Raw genomic sequence first — 19,170 nt, forward strand, 5'->3', positions numbered from 1 at the left:
CCGATGAGATGTTTTATTCATCCTGGGAGGGATGGTGGGCAGGAATGTAATTTGAGGAGGAGGCGTTGCTGCTGTACACTAATAAGATTTCTATTATGCAGATCCTGGTGGGGTATGAAGCATCAGAAGATTAACTTCCCGCTCTAAAACTATATCACACTGGAATAGCAGAGTCGATGAGACTTAACTCTTGGCCAGTGCAGACTTGAGGAGACGACAGTCTAACTTTGGGACAATAATTTCATGAAGAGCAGATTGTCTCACGATGGAAAATCAGATTGCGAGATTAGCTTTCTGTCATAGGGTAATGCTGGGATAGGGCTTTCTGGAAAACTTGCTTTCTGTTATCGATAATTTGACTCTCAGACAGTGAAATTAGTTATCTGACTGTTCAACTCTAAGGGAGTGCTTCCGGTAAGTTTATCATTTAAATCACAGTTGTCACTGTGCTAGCCTGTGCATATGCTGAAGGTTATAGGAAAACCCCAGTTCACTCCCAAGGAATCAAGAGAAGCCTCGCTTCCAGAGTATCAGAAACTTCATTTTTCAGCCTCTTTTTTGACCAAGATCCAAGCACAGGTCTGAGTTACAAAATGAAGACAGTCCTTGCCTAGCCTTTTGTCTGAGACCCTGTACAACACTGAAAGTTAACACCCTGCTATCTGATCCCATTGAAGACACCCTGATGGTATTACCATTGCCAAATAAATAAAATCGGCACATTCAAGGAACCAGCTTCTGTCTTTCCAAAGATCTGAACCCTCAAGAAGGGGGGGGGAGGGGGGGGTTCTCTCCTGTCTGAGCACAGCAAGCTGACGTCTGAAGTGCTGGAATGTGGTTTTGAATACAAGCAACCAAGGTTAAGAAAACCTTGGATGGAAGGGAGAGAGATAAGGGGGGGGGGGGGGGGGGGGGGGAAGGCTGATGAGATGGAGTAAAATTTGAAACAAACCTACTATATTTACTTTTATAAAACAGATCCACATCCCCCACCATCCATACAAGGTCAGGCCCAGCTGTTATGTGGGAGCATTAGCAAAATAGGTGTCTTTTCTACTATGAGGCCATTGAAGGAATGGCAGAGGAAAGTGACACTATTTTCATTGCATTCCTCTCTAATTAAAAGTGGTAGCCTCCTCTTAGACAGGATATTACCAGTACCAGTTGAACTCGGTACTCCCTGGCATGCTCATTAACTGGAAGTTCAAATTTAGCAGTCAGCAGATTAAGACACAGCTGTTATCTCCTCAGAAATCCTGAGAGGAATCCAAGTTAGGGAAAATGTATATATATTTATGGATACTAATGTAAGGTACTTAAGCTTGTATAGGAGACGATGTAATGAGCCCCGCATTAAGACTGTGCTCTGAAATTCTGCACAGTTTCTTAATGCAAGCATGAAAAAGAAAAAATGTTAACTCCCAATGTGGTGAACAAATGATATGCTAATACATCAGCAGTTGCATGCAAACCCAGAGTAGAAATGTGCACTCAGCACAGATTGTTCGCACATTTTAACTTGGGTTGCAGGGGAAATCTCGGTGTCTGCGCCCTTCTTGGTAAGGGCCGTAAGAGGAATGGCCAGAGAAGAGAAACCCTTTATGAACTGTCTATAATAGTTTGTGAATCCAAGGAAGTGCTGCAAGGCCTTGAGGCCTATGGGTCGAGGCCAGTCCAAGATGGCTTTTTTTCTCCGGATCTATCCGGAGACCATGCTGGGAGATGATATAGTCTAAGAATTGTAGTTCCTCTTGCTCGAAGGTACATTCTCCAATTTTGCATATAGAGATGATGCTCCCGGAGTCTATGGAGAACTTGCTTCACATGATCACGATGCTGATCCAGGGACTTGGAAAAGACAAGAATGTCGTCTAAGTAGACCATTACATAGGAGAAGAAAAGTTCACGGAATATTTCGTTGACCATAAACTGAAAAATGGCAGGTGCATTGCACAAGCCAAGGGGCATCACCAGGTACTCGTAGTGCCCTTCTTTGGTGTTAAAAGCTGTTTTCTATTCATTGCCCTCTCTTAAGAGAATCAGATTATATGCTCCGTGGAGATCGAGCTTTGTGAATATATAGGCTCCCTTGAGGCAGTCAAACAATTCCATGATAAGTGGCAGGGGATATCAGTAGTTCTTAGTGTATTGAGCTCTCTGTAATAAATGCAAGGGTGGAATGACCCATCTTTCTTTCCGATAAAGCAGCAGCCATCTCCAACAGGAAAAAAATCAAGGATGAATGAATCTTCTTTCCAGGTTCTCCTTGATGTATTTCAACATTGCCTCTGTTTCAGGAGCGGAGAGAGGGTAAACCCTACCCCTAGGGGTATCTTGCCCAGCAGCAAATCGATAGGACAGTCATATGAGTAGTGTGGAGGATGTGTCTCTGCTTGCTGCTTACTGAAGATTTCAGCGTAAGTGGTCTACTGGGGTGGTAAGCCAGGCAAAGCCGGAGTCACCGCTTGAGCGAGAGAACAGGCAGGATCTTATTGAGACACTGTTCATGGCAGGTTGATCCCTATCGGGCAATTTGGAGGATCCCTCAATCAATGATGGGGTGGTGGTGCATGAGCCAAGGGAAACACAGGAAAAGAAAATTAACAGCCTTGGGCAGAACATAGAGACTAACTAATCTGTTTGCTGTGGAGCAGGCCAGTCTTCATGGTAAGTAATGCGGTAGCCACCATCATGCGCCCAGGCAAGGGATCCCCATACAATGAAGATATAGTGAGCGCCGGGTCCAACAGGACAGTAGCAGGTCATACTGGCATACCAGAGCTTCAATGATAAAGTTGTCATTGGCTCCAGTGTCCACAAAGGCTTGAGAATCCAGCAAGGCATTTCCACTGGTAAGACGAACTTGAACCTTTCCCTGTATGTACCCGGATCAGTCTAGACCGTGGGATGTACCAAAGCTTCCCTATCCCAGGAGGGACAGAGACAGTCCCGCTCGAAGCACTTGCCGCCCAAAGGAACCAAAAACCGGCACTTGCACATCCAGAAGGTAGTGTTGAGCAAAAGTATACAAGGACGTCCAGGTGGCGGCCCTGCAAATCTCTTGCGGAGAGACCGATTGGCTCTCCGCCCAGGAAGTAGCCTGAGAACGTAGAGAGTGAGCCTTTAAGCCCTCCAGAATTGTTCGTCCTTGGCAGAGATAAGCCGAGGAAATGGCTTCCTGCAACCATTGTGCAATAGTGGTCTTAGAAGCCGGCTTGCCCCGATTGGGACCACTCCAGAGGACAAAAAGGTGGTCCGAGACCCGAAAGTCATTGGTAACCTGAAGATACTGGAGGAGAACGCGTTTGACATCCAGTTTACGAAGGTTGCCTCCAGCGGTACCCGCAATTTCGTCCAGAAAAAACGCTGGAAGCTCTACCGACTGGTTGACATGGAAGGCGGACACCATCTTTGGAAGAAAAGAGGGCACCGTTTTGAGAGAGTCACCGGAGTTGGAGAATCGCAAAAAGGGTTCCCGACAGGATAACGCTTGAATCTCAGAGACCTGCCGAGCAGAGGCGATCGAAACAAGGAAAATTGTCTTGAGGTCCTTTACCATAGCCCAACAGAGGGGTTTGAATGGAGCAGAACAGAGGGCCCGGAGGACCAGATTGAGACTCCATGAAGGACAAGTATTGCGAGCGGGCGGATGTAGGTGTTTAACTCCCCTCAAAAACCGAACCACGTCCGGGTGAGCTGCCAAAGGATGACCCTCAACCCGTCCGAGAAGAGAGCCAAGAGCGGAAACTTGCACGCGGAGAGAACTGAAGGAGAGGCCCTTGGAGAGACCCTTCTGCAGAAAAGAAAGAACTAAATAGACCGGGGTGGAGCGAGCTGAGACACCTGATTCCTCACAGTCTCAAAGACTTTCCAAATGCGCACATAGGCTAGGGACGTCGACTGTTTCCGAGCCCGCAACAAGGTGGAGATGACCTCTTCCTTGTAGCCCTTACGTCTCAGATGCTGCCGTTCAAAAGCCAGGCTGCTAGACAAAAGCGATTGGCCTAGTCGAAAAATACGGGCCCCTGACGCATTAGACAAGGAAGATGGCCCAGCGGCAGAGGTCCGTCCGTCGCCAGATTGACAAGATTTGCAAACCATGGCCTGTGAGGCCACTCGGGTGCTACCAGAATCACTGGCCCCCTGTGGAGTTTTATTCTTCTGAGAACCTTTCCCACTATGGGCCACGGAGGGAACACGTACAGAAGGACGTCGCAGGCCAGGGAAGAGCCAGAGCATGCACTCCCTCTGAGCCGTGCTCCCTCCAGCGGCTGAAGAACCGATTGGCCTTGGCATTGTGCATGGTCGCCATCAAGTCCAGGTGGGGAGGACCTCACCTGCCGACGATGAGATCCATGGCTGCGGCCGAGAGTTCCCACTCTCTCAGATCGAGCGATTGGCGACTGAGAAAATCGGCCTGAACATTCTCCTTGCCCACAATGTGGGAGGCCGCCAGGCAATCCAGGTGTCGTTCTGCCCAGGCGAAAAGACGGCTGGCTTCCAGGGCCACTAGGCGACTGCGGGTGCCCCCCGACGATTGATGTAAGACACTGTGGTGGAGTTGTCGGATAGCACTCTCACCACTTTGCCGCGTATGAGGGGGAGGAACTCCTGCAGAGCCAGACGCACCGCCCGGGCCTCCAATTGATTGATGTGCCAGTGAGTCTGAATGGGCGACCAGATTCCATGAGTGGACCTGGATAGGCAGACCACACCCCAGCCCGAGAGACTGGCATCCGTGGTTACTATCGTCCACTGTGGAGACTGAAGGGGCATTCCCCGGAGAAGATGGGGGAGCGAGAGCCACCACTGCAAGTCGGTGACGGTAGAGGCCGAGAGGGGGAGGACCATGTGGAACTGTTCCGACACCGGCTGCCATCGGGATAGCAAAGCTTTCTGTAACTGTCGCATATGAGCAAAAGCCCAGGGAACCAGATGGTGGAAGCCATAGACCCGAGGACCTGCAAGTAGTCCCAGGCCGCTGGCAATGAGAGCAGATTCTGATTTTGGCCTATCAACTTGAGGGCCCGTGCATGAGGCAAGAAAACCTTGCCCACGCGAGTGTCGAAGCGGGCTTCCAGTAACTCTTGGGAGGGCTGAAGGTTGCTCTTGGAAAAATTCACTATCCACCCGAGAGAAGCGAGGAGGGCTAACACCCGATTCACCGCCTGTTTGCAAAGAACCTCCAACTTGGCCCGCACAAGCCAGTCCAGATAGGGGTGGACTAGAATGCCTTCCCAACGAAGGGCAGCCGCCACCACCACCATGATCTTGGTGAAGGTGCGAGGAGCAGTCGCAAGGCCAAAAGGTAGGGCCCGAAACTGGAAATCCCAGTTGAGGATGTGGAACCAAAGATACTTCTGGTAATCGCGGTGAATCGGGATATGGAAATACGCCTCCCTCAAATCGAGCGAGGAACTCTCCGGGGCGAACTGCCGCGATGACCACTTGCAAGGTTTTCATGCGAAAACATGGGATCTTGAGAGCTCGGTTGACCAGTTTGACGTCTAGGATTGGCCGGAAAGCCCCATCCTTCTTGGGCACCACGAAGTAAATAGAATACTGGCCTGCGCCGAGCTCCTTCTCCGGGACCACCGTGCCCAGACTGAGGAGTCTGGCGAGAGTTACCTCTACCGCTTCCCGTTTGGAATGCCTGCACGGGGAGAATAGAAAGAGATCCGGTGGGTCGCAGACAAGTTCGAAGACGTACCGTCTCGTAGAATGTCGAGGACCCACTGGTCCGACGTGATTTTGGCCCATTCCTCGAAAAAAAGGGAGAGGCGGCCGCCCAGAAAGGGGACTGAGGAATGGGCCAACTTCATTGAGTGGCAGGCTTAGGGGTGGAGCGCGCGGGCTGGCCCTCGCGAAAGGGCTGTGACCAAGACTGAGACAGGGTAGAATAACCCCTCGTGGAGCCGCCCCGTCCGCGTGGGGTATACCATTGCTGTCCCCGGAAACAAGGACGGGAGGGTGTAAAAGAGCGTGCCTGCTTCGGACAATCCTTCGGGAGCTTATGGACCTTATTTTCCCCCAAGGAATCCATAAGTTTCTCAAGGTCCTCTCTAAACAGCAACTTACCTTTGAAGGGCAGCGAGCCCAGCCGTGCTTTGGAGGATGGGCCAGCCGACCAATTGCGCAGCTAGAGGAGACGCCCAGCGGACACTGCCGAGGCCATTGCCTTCGCCTGGACGCGGATGAGGTCGTAGAGCGCATCAGCCCCATAGGCGATGAAGGCTTCCAGATGCTCAGCCTGCTCCGCCTCTGCCGACGGGAGGTCCTGGGCGCTGAGTAACTGTTGGGTCCACCTAAGACCTGAGTGCAGCATGAGACTACTGCAGGCAGTCGCGCGGACCCCCAGAGCCAGGACTTCAAAGATGCGTTTCATATGCGCCACGAGCTTGCGGTCCTGTCTGTCCTTCAGGGCCGTCGATCCCTCCACAGGGATAGTGGTATGCTTGGTAACCGCGGAGACGTAGGAATCCAAGGAGGGATTTTTCAACATATCCAAACATTCCTCCGGGAGGGGGTAGAGCTTGTCCATAGCGCGCCCCACCCGGAGCCCCACTTCTGGAGTCTCCCATTCCCGCAGGAGTAATAGCTTGTGCATGGGATGAAATGGAAAAGCGCTCACCTGAGCTCTGAGTCCCGCCAGGACCGGGTCCATATTTTTTGGCAAGGAGGCTGTAAGGGTATCCGCGGGGGGCCCCTCCAACCCCAATTCCTGGAGTACGAATGCGATGAGGGGCTCCAACTCCTCCCTCTGGAACATACGGAGGACCCTGGGGTCGTCCCCCTCCAGATTGGTAGCCCGCCAGCAGGAGTGAAGCAGGGGAGAAACCTGCTGACTCTTGCCTGTCTGGCTGCCGGTTCAAGCCCCCGAAGAACCACAAGAATAAAAAAATCAAAAATACTTTGTGAGTGCTGTAAAAAAATGAAATAAAGACCTTTGAAAACTTTAAACACTTTTTCCTCTTTTTTTTTTTTTAAACCTGAGCACAGCACTGGGGCTGCCAGAGGAGGGGGAGACGAGAACTGGACCACCAGACTCGGTCCCCACACCTGGAAGCACCCACGGACTCAGGCTATGCTCCACACAAGGGGCGAAGCCCCCCTGAGTCCGGCAAGAGCCAGGAGATGGTACCATCTCCTGCACAAAAAAAAGAACTAAGTCAATTTAAAATTTTTTTTTTTTTTGAGAAGAGCTAATTAAACTCCTAAAAGAAGTACTTGCTTGATCAAAGGAAAAGAAGAAGGATAGCCGGCTAACTAGCCGAGAGCAGGAGACCGAAGGGTGAGCTGATGCACCTGCTGGAGACAGACAAATACTGAAGGGTTATAGGATAGGCTCTGTCCTCATGTAGGACATCCTTTCAGTTTTAGTCTGTCTCCACCTGCTGGAAAGGAGGCTCAACCCATGGTCTGGACTGATCCGGGTACGTACAGGGAACCCAAGGTTGCACAATACAGGCATAGGTTGAAGTACTGCCGCCTCTGCTTTTCCTCCTACGACAATTTGAGATGGTTCACCTGCATGGGCTCCTCTGGGAGAGTACTGGGTTCTGGAGCCGGCATGGTAGCTGCAGGACATTCAAACGTGGGGACCAAGCAGATGGGATGTCAAATCATACCCCTCTCATGGACTCACTCCTGGAAAGAGAGGTCAAGGTGGAATGCCAAAATGATCAGGCCCTCCAAGGTAGGAAGCAAATCTTGGCTGGCTATCTGGTCCTTGATTTGCTCTGATAAATCTTGTCTGAAGATGGTGATCAAGCTGTCATCACCCCATTGGAGCTTGGATGCGAGCATCTGAAAGTGAACCACAGTCTCCTACAATCTAGGATCCTTGCCATATCTGGAGTAGTTCAGCGGTCATGGAGGGTGTCCAGCCGGGTTCATTGAAAGTCAGGCGCACTGCCCACAGGAAATTGCCTAGATTCTCCAGTAGTGGGTTGTCATGCTCCCAAAGGGGGGAGGCCAGGCCAGGCCAAGGCAGAACCCCCCCAACAAGATGTTGGGGTTTTAAGAAGAGATTGGGGCTGAGAAAGGATTAGCTGGGGAATATGAAAGAGCTGGAAGTGGTGAGAGAGAGTGGATGGGCTGGGGAGGTGAGAGGAGCGGATGTTAGAGGGGATCAACTTAGTGGGGAGGGTAAGTAGGAGTAATTATAGGAAGGAAGCCTGCTAATTTGTTTTGGTCATCTGTGGTTATGTGAATTTTCAAATGCTATAATGTGGTCACACAAGTTAAAGGTATTGAAAGTGCTGCTCTATTCTGTTATCCCTCCCTTGAGTGTGTTGCATTTGTGGACACTTGGGCAAGGCACTTTTGGTGCTAATGCAGGGTGGAGCCCTGCAGGTTCCCATCATCGGCAGGTGGACCCACACGAGGCAAAGACCCAGCGGGAGCTTCGCCTATACCAGCCCTCATTCCCCACAGGTTGAGCCTTTGGGTGCAGAGGCCCAGCAGGAATTAGGTGGGGTTAGGAGGAGGATGGAAAAGGTCCTAGGGTTGCTTGGATTTTAGGCAGACAGAGGTCAGGCGAATTCAAGGTCTGGGCAAAGATCAGAGGCAGATAGCGGTCAAGAGTATCCGTGATTAGGCAGTGGTCAGAGGCAGGCAGCAGTCAGGTATATCCGAGATCAGGCAGAGGTCAAGAACAGGGAATCTGTCTAAGAGAGGAGAGACAGATAGGCAGAGCAGATAGGTGAGGAAAAGAACAAGTGGGCAACGAGGATGAAGCTGAAGACCTGAAGACAAGGTCACTGGTAGCAACACATTCTACTGAGGAGTACATGGATCTGTTGCTGAGGCAGTGAGAGAATACTGGTCGCAGCCTTTTATAGGCCTGGAGGAATGATATCATCTGGTGCCATCAGGGCTTTCCCATTGCTGGCCCTTTAAATGGGGGCTGCTCGGTGCCCGCCTAAAGAGAGGTGCGCCAAGATGGCTCAGTGGTGACCTGCTGCATGTGAAGCTGCTGGCATCCTGTGTTTAAGACTAGCAGCATCCAGCCATGTGGGGGGCCAGACTCTGCAGGCCACACTGGAAGAGAAAAGAGGTGGTCTGGGCAGGGAGGTGAGTGTGGCAGTTCATGGGATCAGCCCACAGACCACCAAATGCAACAGAGCATTTGCAGCCTAAATGTATAACTCTGCATTTTTTTTTTTACCATTATGTCTTAGCTGCTAGACCCTAGACCAGAGCTTTCCAAACTTCATGTTGGTGACATTTTTTAGACAAACATAATTTCACGACACAGTAATTCAGTTTACTAGCAAACCAGAGGTTAAACGAACAAAACTTATTTTGACAATTTATGTATGTTTCCTTAAATATATACATACATTTTTGTGGATTACATAATGTTACACCCACACTGACCCCCAGGCAGCTCCCATTCATTCTCACACCGCTCCCTCCCCACCCCCCAGGCATGCAACACATTCATATTCTCTCTCACACACACACACACACACACCCACCCCAGGCAGGCAGGCACCAATTTATTCTCACACACACATACACCACACACAGGCAGGTACCCATTCTCACACAGACAGACTCCAGGAAGACACCCATTCGTTCTCATACACAGATACAGCCTCAGGCAGGCACCCATGCATTCACACACATACACCCCCAGGCAGACTCCCATTCATACACTTGCACACACTGAAGGCAGACCCCCCCCCTCTCTTTCTTTTGCCAGCAACCTCAGAGCCTCTCTCATTCCTCTGCTACTGCTGTCACTGCTGCCATGTGGATATTTGGGGAGGTGCTGATTGCTGCTACTGGCACTGAAGCCCGTTCTGTGCAGGCCCTGCGGTATTAAATATTTGCGGGCTTCCACTTCCTCCATGCCTATCTCGAGAAAGTGCTACTCTTGCACATTCCCAAAGTTAATATATACCAATCACTAAAAAGGAATTTGTTTTTAGCTTTACTGTCTGATTTTAGTTTTCTAATCGGTTGGTCACAGGCTTTTTTCCCCCACCTTCCCTTTCTTGTTTTTTTTGCCAATTCCTTTTACAGGGTCTTGGAGGAGAAGTCCATTACCTGCTATTAAGTTCACAATGGGGCGGATTTTAAGAGCCCTGCTCGCCTAAATCCGCCCAAATCCGGGCGGATTTAGGCGAGCAGGACCCTGCGCGCCGGTGAGCCTATTTTACATAGGCTCACCGGCGCGCGCAGACCCCGGGACTCGCTTAAGTCCCGGGGTTCTCCGAGGGGTGCGTGTCGGGGGGCGGGCCCGGTCATCGCGGCGTTTAGGGGGCATGCCGGGGGCGTTTCGGGGGCAGGCCCGGGGCGTGGCCGCGCCCTCCGGACCCGCCCCCAGGTCACGTCCCGGCACGCTAGCGGCCCGCTGGTGCGCGGGGATTTACGCCTCCCTCTGGGAGGCGTAAATCCCCCGACAAAGGTAAGGGGGGGCTTAGACAGGGCCGGGTGGGTGGGTTAGGTAGGGGAAGGGAGGGGAAGGTGAGGGGAGGGCAAAAGGAAATTCCCTCCGAGGCCGCTCCGATTTCAGAGCGGCCTCGGAGGGAACGGGGGTAGGCTGCGCGGCTCGGCGCGCGCCGGCTATACAGAATTCATAGCCTTGCGCGCGCCGATCCAGGATTTTAGCAGATACGCGCGGCTCCGCGCGTATCTACTAAAATCCAGCGTACTTTTGCTTGCGCCTGATGCGCCAGCAAAAGTACGCCTATTCGCGTTTTTTGAAAATCTACCCCTTAGAGAATAGCCACTGCCATTAGCAATGGTTACATGGAATAGACTTAGTTTTTGGGTACTTGCCAGGTTCTTATGGCCTGGATTGGCCACTGTTGGAAACAGGATGCTGGGCTTGATGGACCCTTGGTCTGACCCAGTATGGCATTTTCTTATGTTCTTATTGGCTCTCGTTTTGAAGATATTTAATATAGTTCACTTTCTATGTTTAGTCATGTAAATTTATCCAGGACTGTAAATAAGCCTAGAATGATGTAATATTGCATCATATTGCATAATACCATCATGCACACGTCATCCAGAGTTTATTACATCATTTTCTGATGCAATGCAGTTCTACTGCCATGCTGCTGCTGAGTAAGCTGACGTCAGCAGTGTACTATATGAAGCCCAGTCAGAAAGGGTGAGCATTTGAAATATTCATGCTAGCTGATTACTGCTGGACACTCCGCAGAAATGCTCCCGAACAGGTGTACAAGAGACAAGCAAAGAAATCTAAGACGTAGTCTATGACTTCATTTTTCAAACGGTATTAACCGTAGGTCTCCTACTATTGGCATACAATTCAAGATGTAATTATATTATTGCATATTACAAAAAACTAGAGCCAATTTTGTATTTTCACAGTCACATTCATGTTTAGCACATGGAAATATATAAGAATTGACTAATTTCATTTCCGTAACATGACTTTTGTGAAAATTTGTTGCCCAGTGTTATTGCAAGAGTGTGCAATTAAGACTATCTGAAAGCTTTAGGTGTGACTGAGGTTTAAAGATTAAAAAAAAACAACTCCTAAAGGAAATCAGGGAATGGTTGAATATCTCAATACCATCATTAGTACAATTTTGTGCATATTCATTTAGGCTCTTGGATACAAGGAAATAATCAGTCCAGGAGGCAATCTGATGGAGGGCTGAGTAAATAAGAGCATTCCTTTGCTGAAGAATGGATGAGATGCTGTACGTCTACCAGATAAACCAATTATGTAAAAATGGGTATGTTCTCTATTTCAGTTTTGTCCAGCACTGGATCTAAAATGAGACTTTAATCTTCACCTATTATTATTATGTGTATAGCTGGACAGCAAATCAGGTTCTTACAGTATTCACTTATAAATGCAGTGCACTATTACCCAAATTGTGAAAGTAAACTACTTCTAATTTCTGATACATTCTCCTCCGTAAAGGCTACAACCATCACTTCTTTTTAACACCTGGATGAGCTGTCAACATAATCACTTGGTAAAAATATTGCTAGACGTCTCTCTTTAGTATTCTCCAAAGAGCAATTATAAATGCATTGGCCCTCGGTCTCATTTAAACTACTCAGTTTCAATGTCCGACAGATGCATTTCTTCTATTTGGACAAATTTCTGCCCTCAGGGATCACAAGCAGGTTACTATTTCTTTCAACTTGATAACGTAATTCAGCCCATTTGCACTGAAAGAAAATAGCTTAATCAATCCCAAAATGTGCTTTTCATGATTCAGTATTGGCATGACCATGGCTCTACCGCCGGACCTTGTCAATACTGGGTCATAACTGCAAATTCTGATAATAACAGATCAGAATCATCATGAAGCATACACAACTTTATCCATACCAATAATAAAATTAATTCGCCAGTACACCTCCACTGAGGGCGAAAGGAGGGAGTGAAAGAGACAAGAACCCCTTAAGACATTTTGACAATCCACTGTTAGCAAAAATGACAATAGTGAATAAAATGCCAAAACCAAAAACTAGCTTCAGTGGCGACCAGATCCGCTGCCCGTCCCCTCACATTACACAAACCCACACCACAGCTCCTAGTTATAAAAAAATACAACCTTACTCATCGATGCCAAAACTTTACGCGATTAGGTAAACCAAACTTATTTAAAGTATTCATACTCTTATAGCTTAATTTTAGTCTAAACAAAGTGTTCCCCATTTTGCATTTCCTAATAAAATTGTTTCGGCAATATGAGTCTTTCCCTCCATACAAGTCTTCAAATACATTTGTTTTTTTCAACATAGGATAAGTAAAATAGTTTCAGACCCGCAGAGAACCAAATCCCATTATTGTTACTATTATTAGAAAAAACCCACACTGCCAATAGGTTAACTTCTTCCAAAATCTTCTTTTTTAGCGGTTTCAAATAATTCGTTTGGGACGTAAACCCAACGCTAAACGTGGCTTCGCCGAACCTCCTGTCCGCATGGACGGCGCACCACGCAGTCGGGGGTAGCCCGCCCTTTCCCGCTGGGACTTTTCTAAAACGCAGGTGCGTAAGTGCGTGGCACGTGGAGAGAGGCGGAGTTACCGGAGCACGAGCCCCGCGGAGCTGGAAGAAAGAAGGGGGAGGAACCTAGCGGCTAGACAGAGAGGAACCGTGCGAGATCTGCGTAATCGGTAGGGGTGGCGGGAAGGAAGGGTTTTTTTTCACTCGCAGGGTCGGTGGGCCTGGCGAGAAGGAAGGGTTTGGTTTTTTTTTACTCGCAGGGTCGTGGGCTACCATTCACGGCTCTAGGGGCGGGCCTCGCCGGTTGCAGGTGTCCTTTAGCGTGCGGGGTGACTTGGCAGAGCGTCTTCACTCCTTCCTGAGTCCAATAATACTTCTAACTGCTTTGGGTGTTCATCCAGTTTTCTGCTTTTCATTGGGGAGTTGGATGTGATCAACATTTTTCCAAACTATCCAACATGATGATTTGTGTGAGAACGTGAAAATGCGCAGGGGCTGCGTCTTGTTTGCCCTTTTTTTTTTTTCCAGCTTTTACCAAAAAATGTCTGGTCCCTGGACATGGTATGTTTTTACCGAATAGGCAGCAGGAGGATGGATGAGTCAGGCTAAGATGACTTGTGGGGCGGGTGTAAATGGGAGTGTAGTTGAGTCCAGTGGTTTCAGTAAAAAAAAAAAAAATAGAAACCACCTTTAGAAGTGGAGGGGGGACCATCGGATTTCACGGCAATTTTCCCATCTTAAATGTGAGCATTGCAGTTGCGTCCCCTTGTACTTTTGATTTACGTATGTAAACCTTGTCTTCCCCATCACCACCACTATCCGCCTCCCCCCCCCCCCCCAAAAAAAAATCTCATGTAGCAAACGTCTTATGTTCTCTCCAGATACAATTTTCCAGCTTGACCTCCGTATACTGTTGCTATAGAGCTAGATTTTTAATTGACAAATACTGTGGGAAGAATCTAAACAGTAGAACTTTATCATTGTAAGTACAGTTTAATGGGTCTTCCTTCATTATGAGTGTGTAAAAAGATAATGAAAAACAAAAATCAGCTGATACACAGTGGGGGGAAATATCTTAAGGATTTTTTTTCTCAGCATGTAAACTTGAGACTTTGAGTGCTTTATTGCCATGTCCGAAAGCCACATCCTTCATCCGTTCCTGTTATATACATTTCTGGGAAATTATTTCTTGAACTAGCATTTAATTTCTACTTAATTTATTTTACCTACTCTTTTCACCTCTGAGGCAATCAAGGAACAGGTGGCTTTTAAAAACATATTTACTTAACTACTGTAATGGCTGACCACAAAGAGAGAATAGAATGAAATGAACTTTGATGCTAATAGGGCAAGAAAAGTATCCAGTTCTTTAAAAGCATGGGGTAAGTGATCACAAATCAAAGCTTCAGTACTAGAATTAATGATAATAAAATGCCTTAGTAAGATATTTCCTGAGAGTTTTGGACTACCAAGCAATGAACTGGTGAGGAGGAGAAGACACAGGTGTCATCTACCATTCTGACAGTTGAAATACTGTAATTGATATGGCATCTGTATGAAGAAATTTGGGGGGGGGGGGGGTGTATATCTGGCAAGATAGTTAAAAAAAAAACAATTTTTGGAAGAAAATGTCATACTGCTTTGAGAGTGCAGATGGCTTTACTGCTGCTTGGCTGTGGAAGTTTGTTGGTAAGATGCTGCACTGTCCCATGTCGTACAGTCCCATAATGAAGTTAGTAATCTGCTGTGTATTCTCTTTAAAATAATTTTCTGGTAGTGACGGTGGTTTTTTGTTTTTTTTTTCTTCATTTTCTTTACTGTAGTTGTAAGCATGTCAGACCAGGAGAAGATCATTGGAGCTCTCAGGAAGGAAATTAGGTCCCTGCTGACAGCAGCTAAGGATGGCTTGACACCTCGGCAATTAGAACAGGATTATCGCTCGATGATTGGTACCCATCTCCCATTGCGCACCTTGGGGTATCGCTCTACTATGGAACTGGTAGAAGACATGCCGGACGTGGTCAAAATCTGTACCTACAGAGATGGAACCGTTATATTGAATGGTGGGTGAACATCTGCGGAAGCATTTCCTTCTTTGACTTTCCTGTATTAGCTTGAAATTACTAAGGAATGTGTAGATGTGAAAATAACTGAAAATCTGGTTCACTATTTGGTAAGTGGCTTAGAAGTAATGGGATAACTGAAGCTTTCCCGTAGATATACTTGGCAACTAACTTCAACACATAGTGATGTATGTTTTGCTTAATTACTCTATAAACCGCATTGCTTAATAGAGACATGTAAGAGACTCTACTCCTTGGAGCTTACAGTCTAGTCAAGACAAACTGACAAGACCTACAGATAAAAAACAAATAAGAGGCTTTGAGTAAGAATGAGGCCATGATTTAGGAGGGGTTAATTGAGGAAGGGGCAGTCGGATTTAGGCTTAATCAAATGCCTAGAGCACCATACATCCAGGTCAAAGTGGTACCTGCTTCTGTTTTAATATAGAGCCATGTGCTGACAGCTTCAAAGGGTGCCACCATGGCATTTTGTCTATTGGTGTCAAAATCTTAAATCTGGCCCTTGAAGGGCGCTCTTGAGCAGTGACCAAGATGGCTGCTTAATCCCGTTCCTCCACAAGATCCTTTTGCTTAATTCCACCTACACCCATTATTTGCTATAGTGACCGGCTTTTTCTCTCACATTTTCTCTTCCGGCAATGTCCAGCCCTAAACCAGGGACGATAGAAGCCACGTTCGCAGTGGTTTCAGACTCGAAGAGGGCAAAACAAGACCCACCGATCCCGGAGAGAGCGACTCGTGTTAAATCAATGGCGTCTGCCAATTTGGTTCTCACTGAACTTAGCTTAAAGAGATGATACAGCTGAATATTGATGCGACTTCGGCAGTTCGGGGAGATCTTTTGGTCATGTCTCGGCAAATGTTTTCCTTTCAGTCGCAGCTTGAGGATCTGGCATTGCAAATGTCTCTACTCCTTGCTACTGACCCTCTCCCTCAGCTAACTCACACGATTGAGCGCCTGCAGCATGACTTGGAGAACCTTGCTAACCGAAATAACATCAGACTTCTCGGCATTCAGAGGGTGCTGAGGGCTCTGACATAATTGGATTTTTAACTACGATTCCAGTGTGCCTTCAGATTCCTTTCGATAATCCTTTTGAGATTGAATATTCCCATAGGGTTCCATCTAGGCTGCTGCGGAACTCCAAATTCCCCAGACCTATCATTTTCAAGGTTCTTCGTTATCCGCAGGCTCTCTTGAGATTGACAGTGGCACACTCCAAATTGCCAGTAGCTTATCAAAGTAATTCAATTTTGTTTAGCCCTGATTTGGCTAAAACCACTGTGGCGAAGCACAAAGCATTTCTTGCTTATGTGCTCTCACCTGCAGGCGTTGGGTGCTCGCTATGGCCTTCTATATCCGGTGAAAATGAAGGTAACTTGTCACAATCAAACAAAGCTTTTTGATCTCCCAGAAGACCTGGATCCGTTTTCTCACCTCCCTTGAGCATTCCCAGAGCATGGTCACTTGAATGGTCCTGCTGGATTATCACGCTTCTTCTCTCTGCCAGGAGTCCTTCCTAACATCTCTCATGGATGATGGCTGCCTAATTCTCTTTAAACTTTTCTATTTTTGGGGGGGATCTTTATAGTTACTCTGTGAGGGACTTATTTTGCTAGTTTTGGACTCACTGGTCAAAGATAGACCACTTTTTTTTTTTTTTCATTTTATTCCTTGCAGGTGTAGTAGTCTCCATATACGTTTTTCCATATCTTTCTTCTCCTTTTTAGCAGGATCTTTCTATGCCACTGCCTGCCCTGAGGCTCATTTTTTCTCATGCTGCCATTTTTTGGCTTCGATTGCTCTTCCTGTCACCTCACTTGCATTTTTGTCCCTTTTTTTTTTTTTTAGTGAGCTTTTTGTATATTGATGGTGCTTGGTTTTTACTGTTAGATTATTGCTATGGCTTCTACAGTCTCTACACTCCAGATGGTTTAATTGAACGTTAATGGGCTTTCACACCCCATCAAGCGAAAGAAGATTCTAATGTATCTGCAGTCTTTACATGCTGATATCGTGGTGCTGCAGGAGACTCATCTTTCTCCCTCTGTAGCAGGCTTGGGTGGGTGAAGTGTTTAGTCCTGCTCAGCATAAGAGAGGGGTGGCCATTTTGTTTCGCAAGAAACTAGGGGCGCAGATTTCTCACCACATATCTGACGCCAATGGGTCTCAGTTAAGGCTTCTATTCAAAATTTCTTTCATTTTTTTAAATCTATATACTCCTATCTGACAATCCAGCTTTTTTTTTTTTTATATAAATACGGTTTTTGCTCAGCTTTTAGGGATGGGTTCTGAGAATCTTATAATAGGTGGGGATTTCAACCAATCTTTAGATCCTTTTTTAGACAAACAGTCTATAGCTAGACTATCCCTCACCAAGTCACATAAGGTTTTACATGATTTTATTGCTGCTTTTGGTTTGGCTGAACCCTGGTGTTTATTGCCTCCTACTGATAAAGGTTATATCTTTTTTTTTTTTTTTTTTTTTTTTTCTCTCCTCCTCACTCTACATATTCTCGTATCGATTATTTTCTGGTCTCTGGGTCTATGATACCTCACATTGATTCTGCAGCTATTTATCTTATTTTGGTGGCTGATCATTCGGTTATACTTTGTCCTCTTCTCTCATTGAAGATCGCCAGTGGAGAATTAATCTGGCTGTGCTAGCGGATTCTTCTTTTTCAGCTTTTCTTAAAGTGAAGATTACTGATTATTTTTTTGCACAATATCATACCTGATGTCTTTCTCCACCATCTGGGCTGCTTTTAAAGCTACCATCCATAGTGAGATTATATTCGTCACAGGAAGGCCACCATTGAGTCTCTTTATGCTGAGGTGGCTGCTTTTAGAAAAGTCCCACATCTCATCACAGTCTCCTGCCACTTTACTGCAGTTATTAAAAGCTCACTATGCTTACAATAAGCTCCTAAATTCTCATGTGGGTCATACCCTTTTTACTCAGCATGCTCACTATTTTGCTGAAAATAATAAATGTTGCCCTCTGCTTGCTACATATCTTAAGCACCGGAAAGATGATAAACATATCTCCATGATTAAGTCTCTCTTAGATAATGTACTTCTTTCAGATAATATGATATGTGCTTTCTGAGATTTCTATTCTAATTTGTATCAGTCGGAATCCACTACTTCCACAGTGGATATTAATCAGTTTCTTTCGCAGGTTTCTTACCCCTCTCTCACTGAGGAGCAACGAAGATCCCTGGATCCTCCAGTGGAAATTGCAGTGGCTTTATCTTGTCTATCCTGTGGGAAAGCACCCAGACCTGATGGCTTCACCGTGAACTTCTCTCAGGCTTTCCAGGATTTGCTTCTTCCTCATTTACATACCATTTTTCTCTGAACCTCAAACTTTATCTGATTCCTTTTTCTCTGAAGCCAGGGCAGGATACTCAGATCTCTAATTATAGACCGATATCTCTCTTAAATACGGATTACAGAATTTGTTAAGATCCGGGCTCTCAGGTTGACGGATGTTATGTGTTCTCTCATACACTCCGATCATTCTGGGTTTATTAAAAATCACTTAATTATAGACAGTGCTTGCCTCTTCCTTCATATGCAGGAACAGGTCTCCTCTTTCTCTTCCCTGGTCATGGCCCTATCTTTAGATGCTGAAAAAGCCTTTGACCATGTGGAATGGAGTTATTTATTTGGTATGCTCCGATGGTTTGGTTTTAGCCCTGCCTTTTTATCATGGGTACAGTTCCTTTATTTCCCAACTACCTTTCTGTTTCTTAATAATCAGATCACCTCTTGCTTTCTTTTGCATAGAGACACTCGACAGGGGTGTCCTCTCTCCCCTTTTTAGGTTAACCGTGCTTTGGCACCCCTATTGTTAGCTATCAGACAGAATTCCAACATTGAAGGTGTTCCCATTAGCTCTGAAGTGTATAAACTGTCTCCATATGCCGATGATTTGTTGTTGTTCCTTGTGAACCCTACTACCTCCCTTCCCCATTTGTTTGCTTTTATCTCATCTTATTCTTTACTTTCTGGTTATAAGGTTAATTGGCATAAAACGGAGATGCTTGCTTTAAATTCCCTTGGAGCTTTGGTAGATCTGTCAGACTACCCGATTCTTAAAGTGTCTCAAATACCTGGGCATTTGTTT

The 19,170-nt window shown here is 46.8% G+C and overlaps 1 protein-coding gene across 6 annotated transcripts in view; it reads left to right on the forward strand.

The window, feature by feature from the left end:
- The first annotated feature begins 12,925 nt into the window (after nt 1-12,925).
- TDRD5 (tudor domain containing 5) overlaps nt 12,926-19,170 on the forward strand; it is a 139,265-nt gene continuing 133,020 nt past the window's right edge. For 2 of the 6 annotated variants that reach the window (XM_029618461.1, XM_029618466.1), the window contains exons 1-2: nt 12,997-13,123; nt 14,777-15,016. In XM_029618461.1, coding sequence (XP_029474321.1) covers nt 14,785-15,016 — 232 coding nt within the window. In that variant the 5' untranslated portion in view covers nt 12,997-13,123; nt 14,777-14,784. The other 4 variants (XM_029618463.1, XM_029618465.1, XM_029618462.1 and 1 more) reach the window with 4 other exon arrangements.

The sequence above is a fragment of the Rhinatrema bivittatum genome, chromosome 10 (assembly GCF_901001135.1).
Source record: "Rhinatrema bivittatum chromosome 10, aRhiBiv1.1, whole genome shotgun sequence".
Taxonomy (NCBI): Eukaryota; Metazoa; Chordata; class Amphibia; order Gymnophiona; family Rhinatrematidae; genus Rhinatrema; species Rhinatrema bivittatum.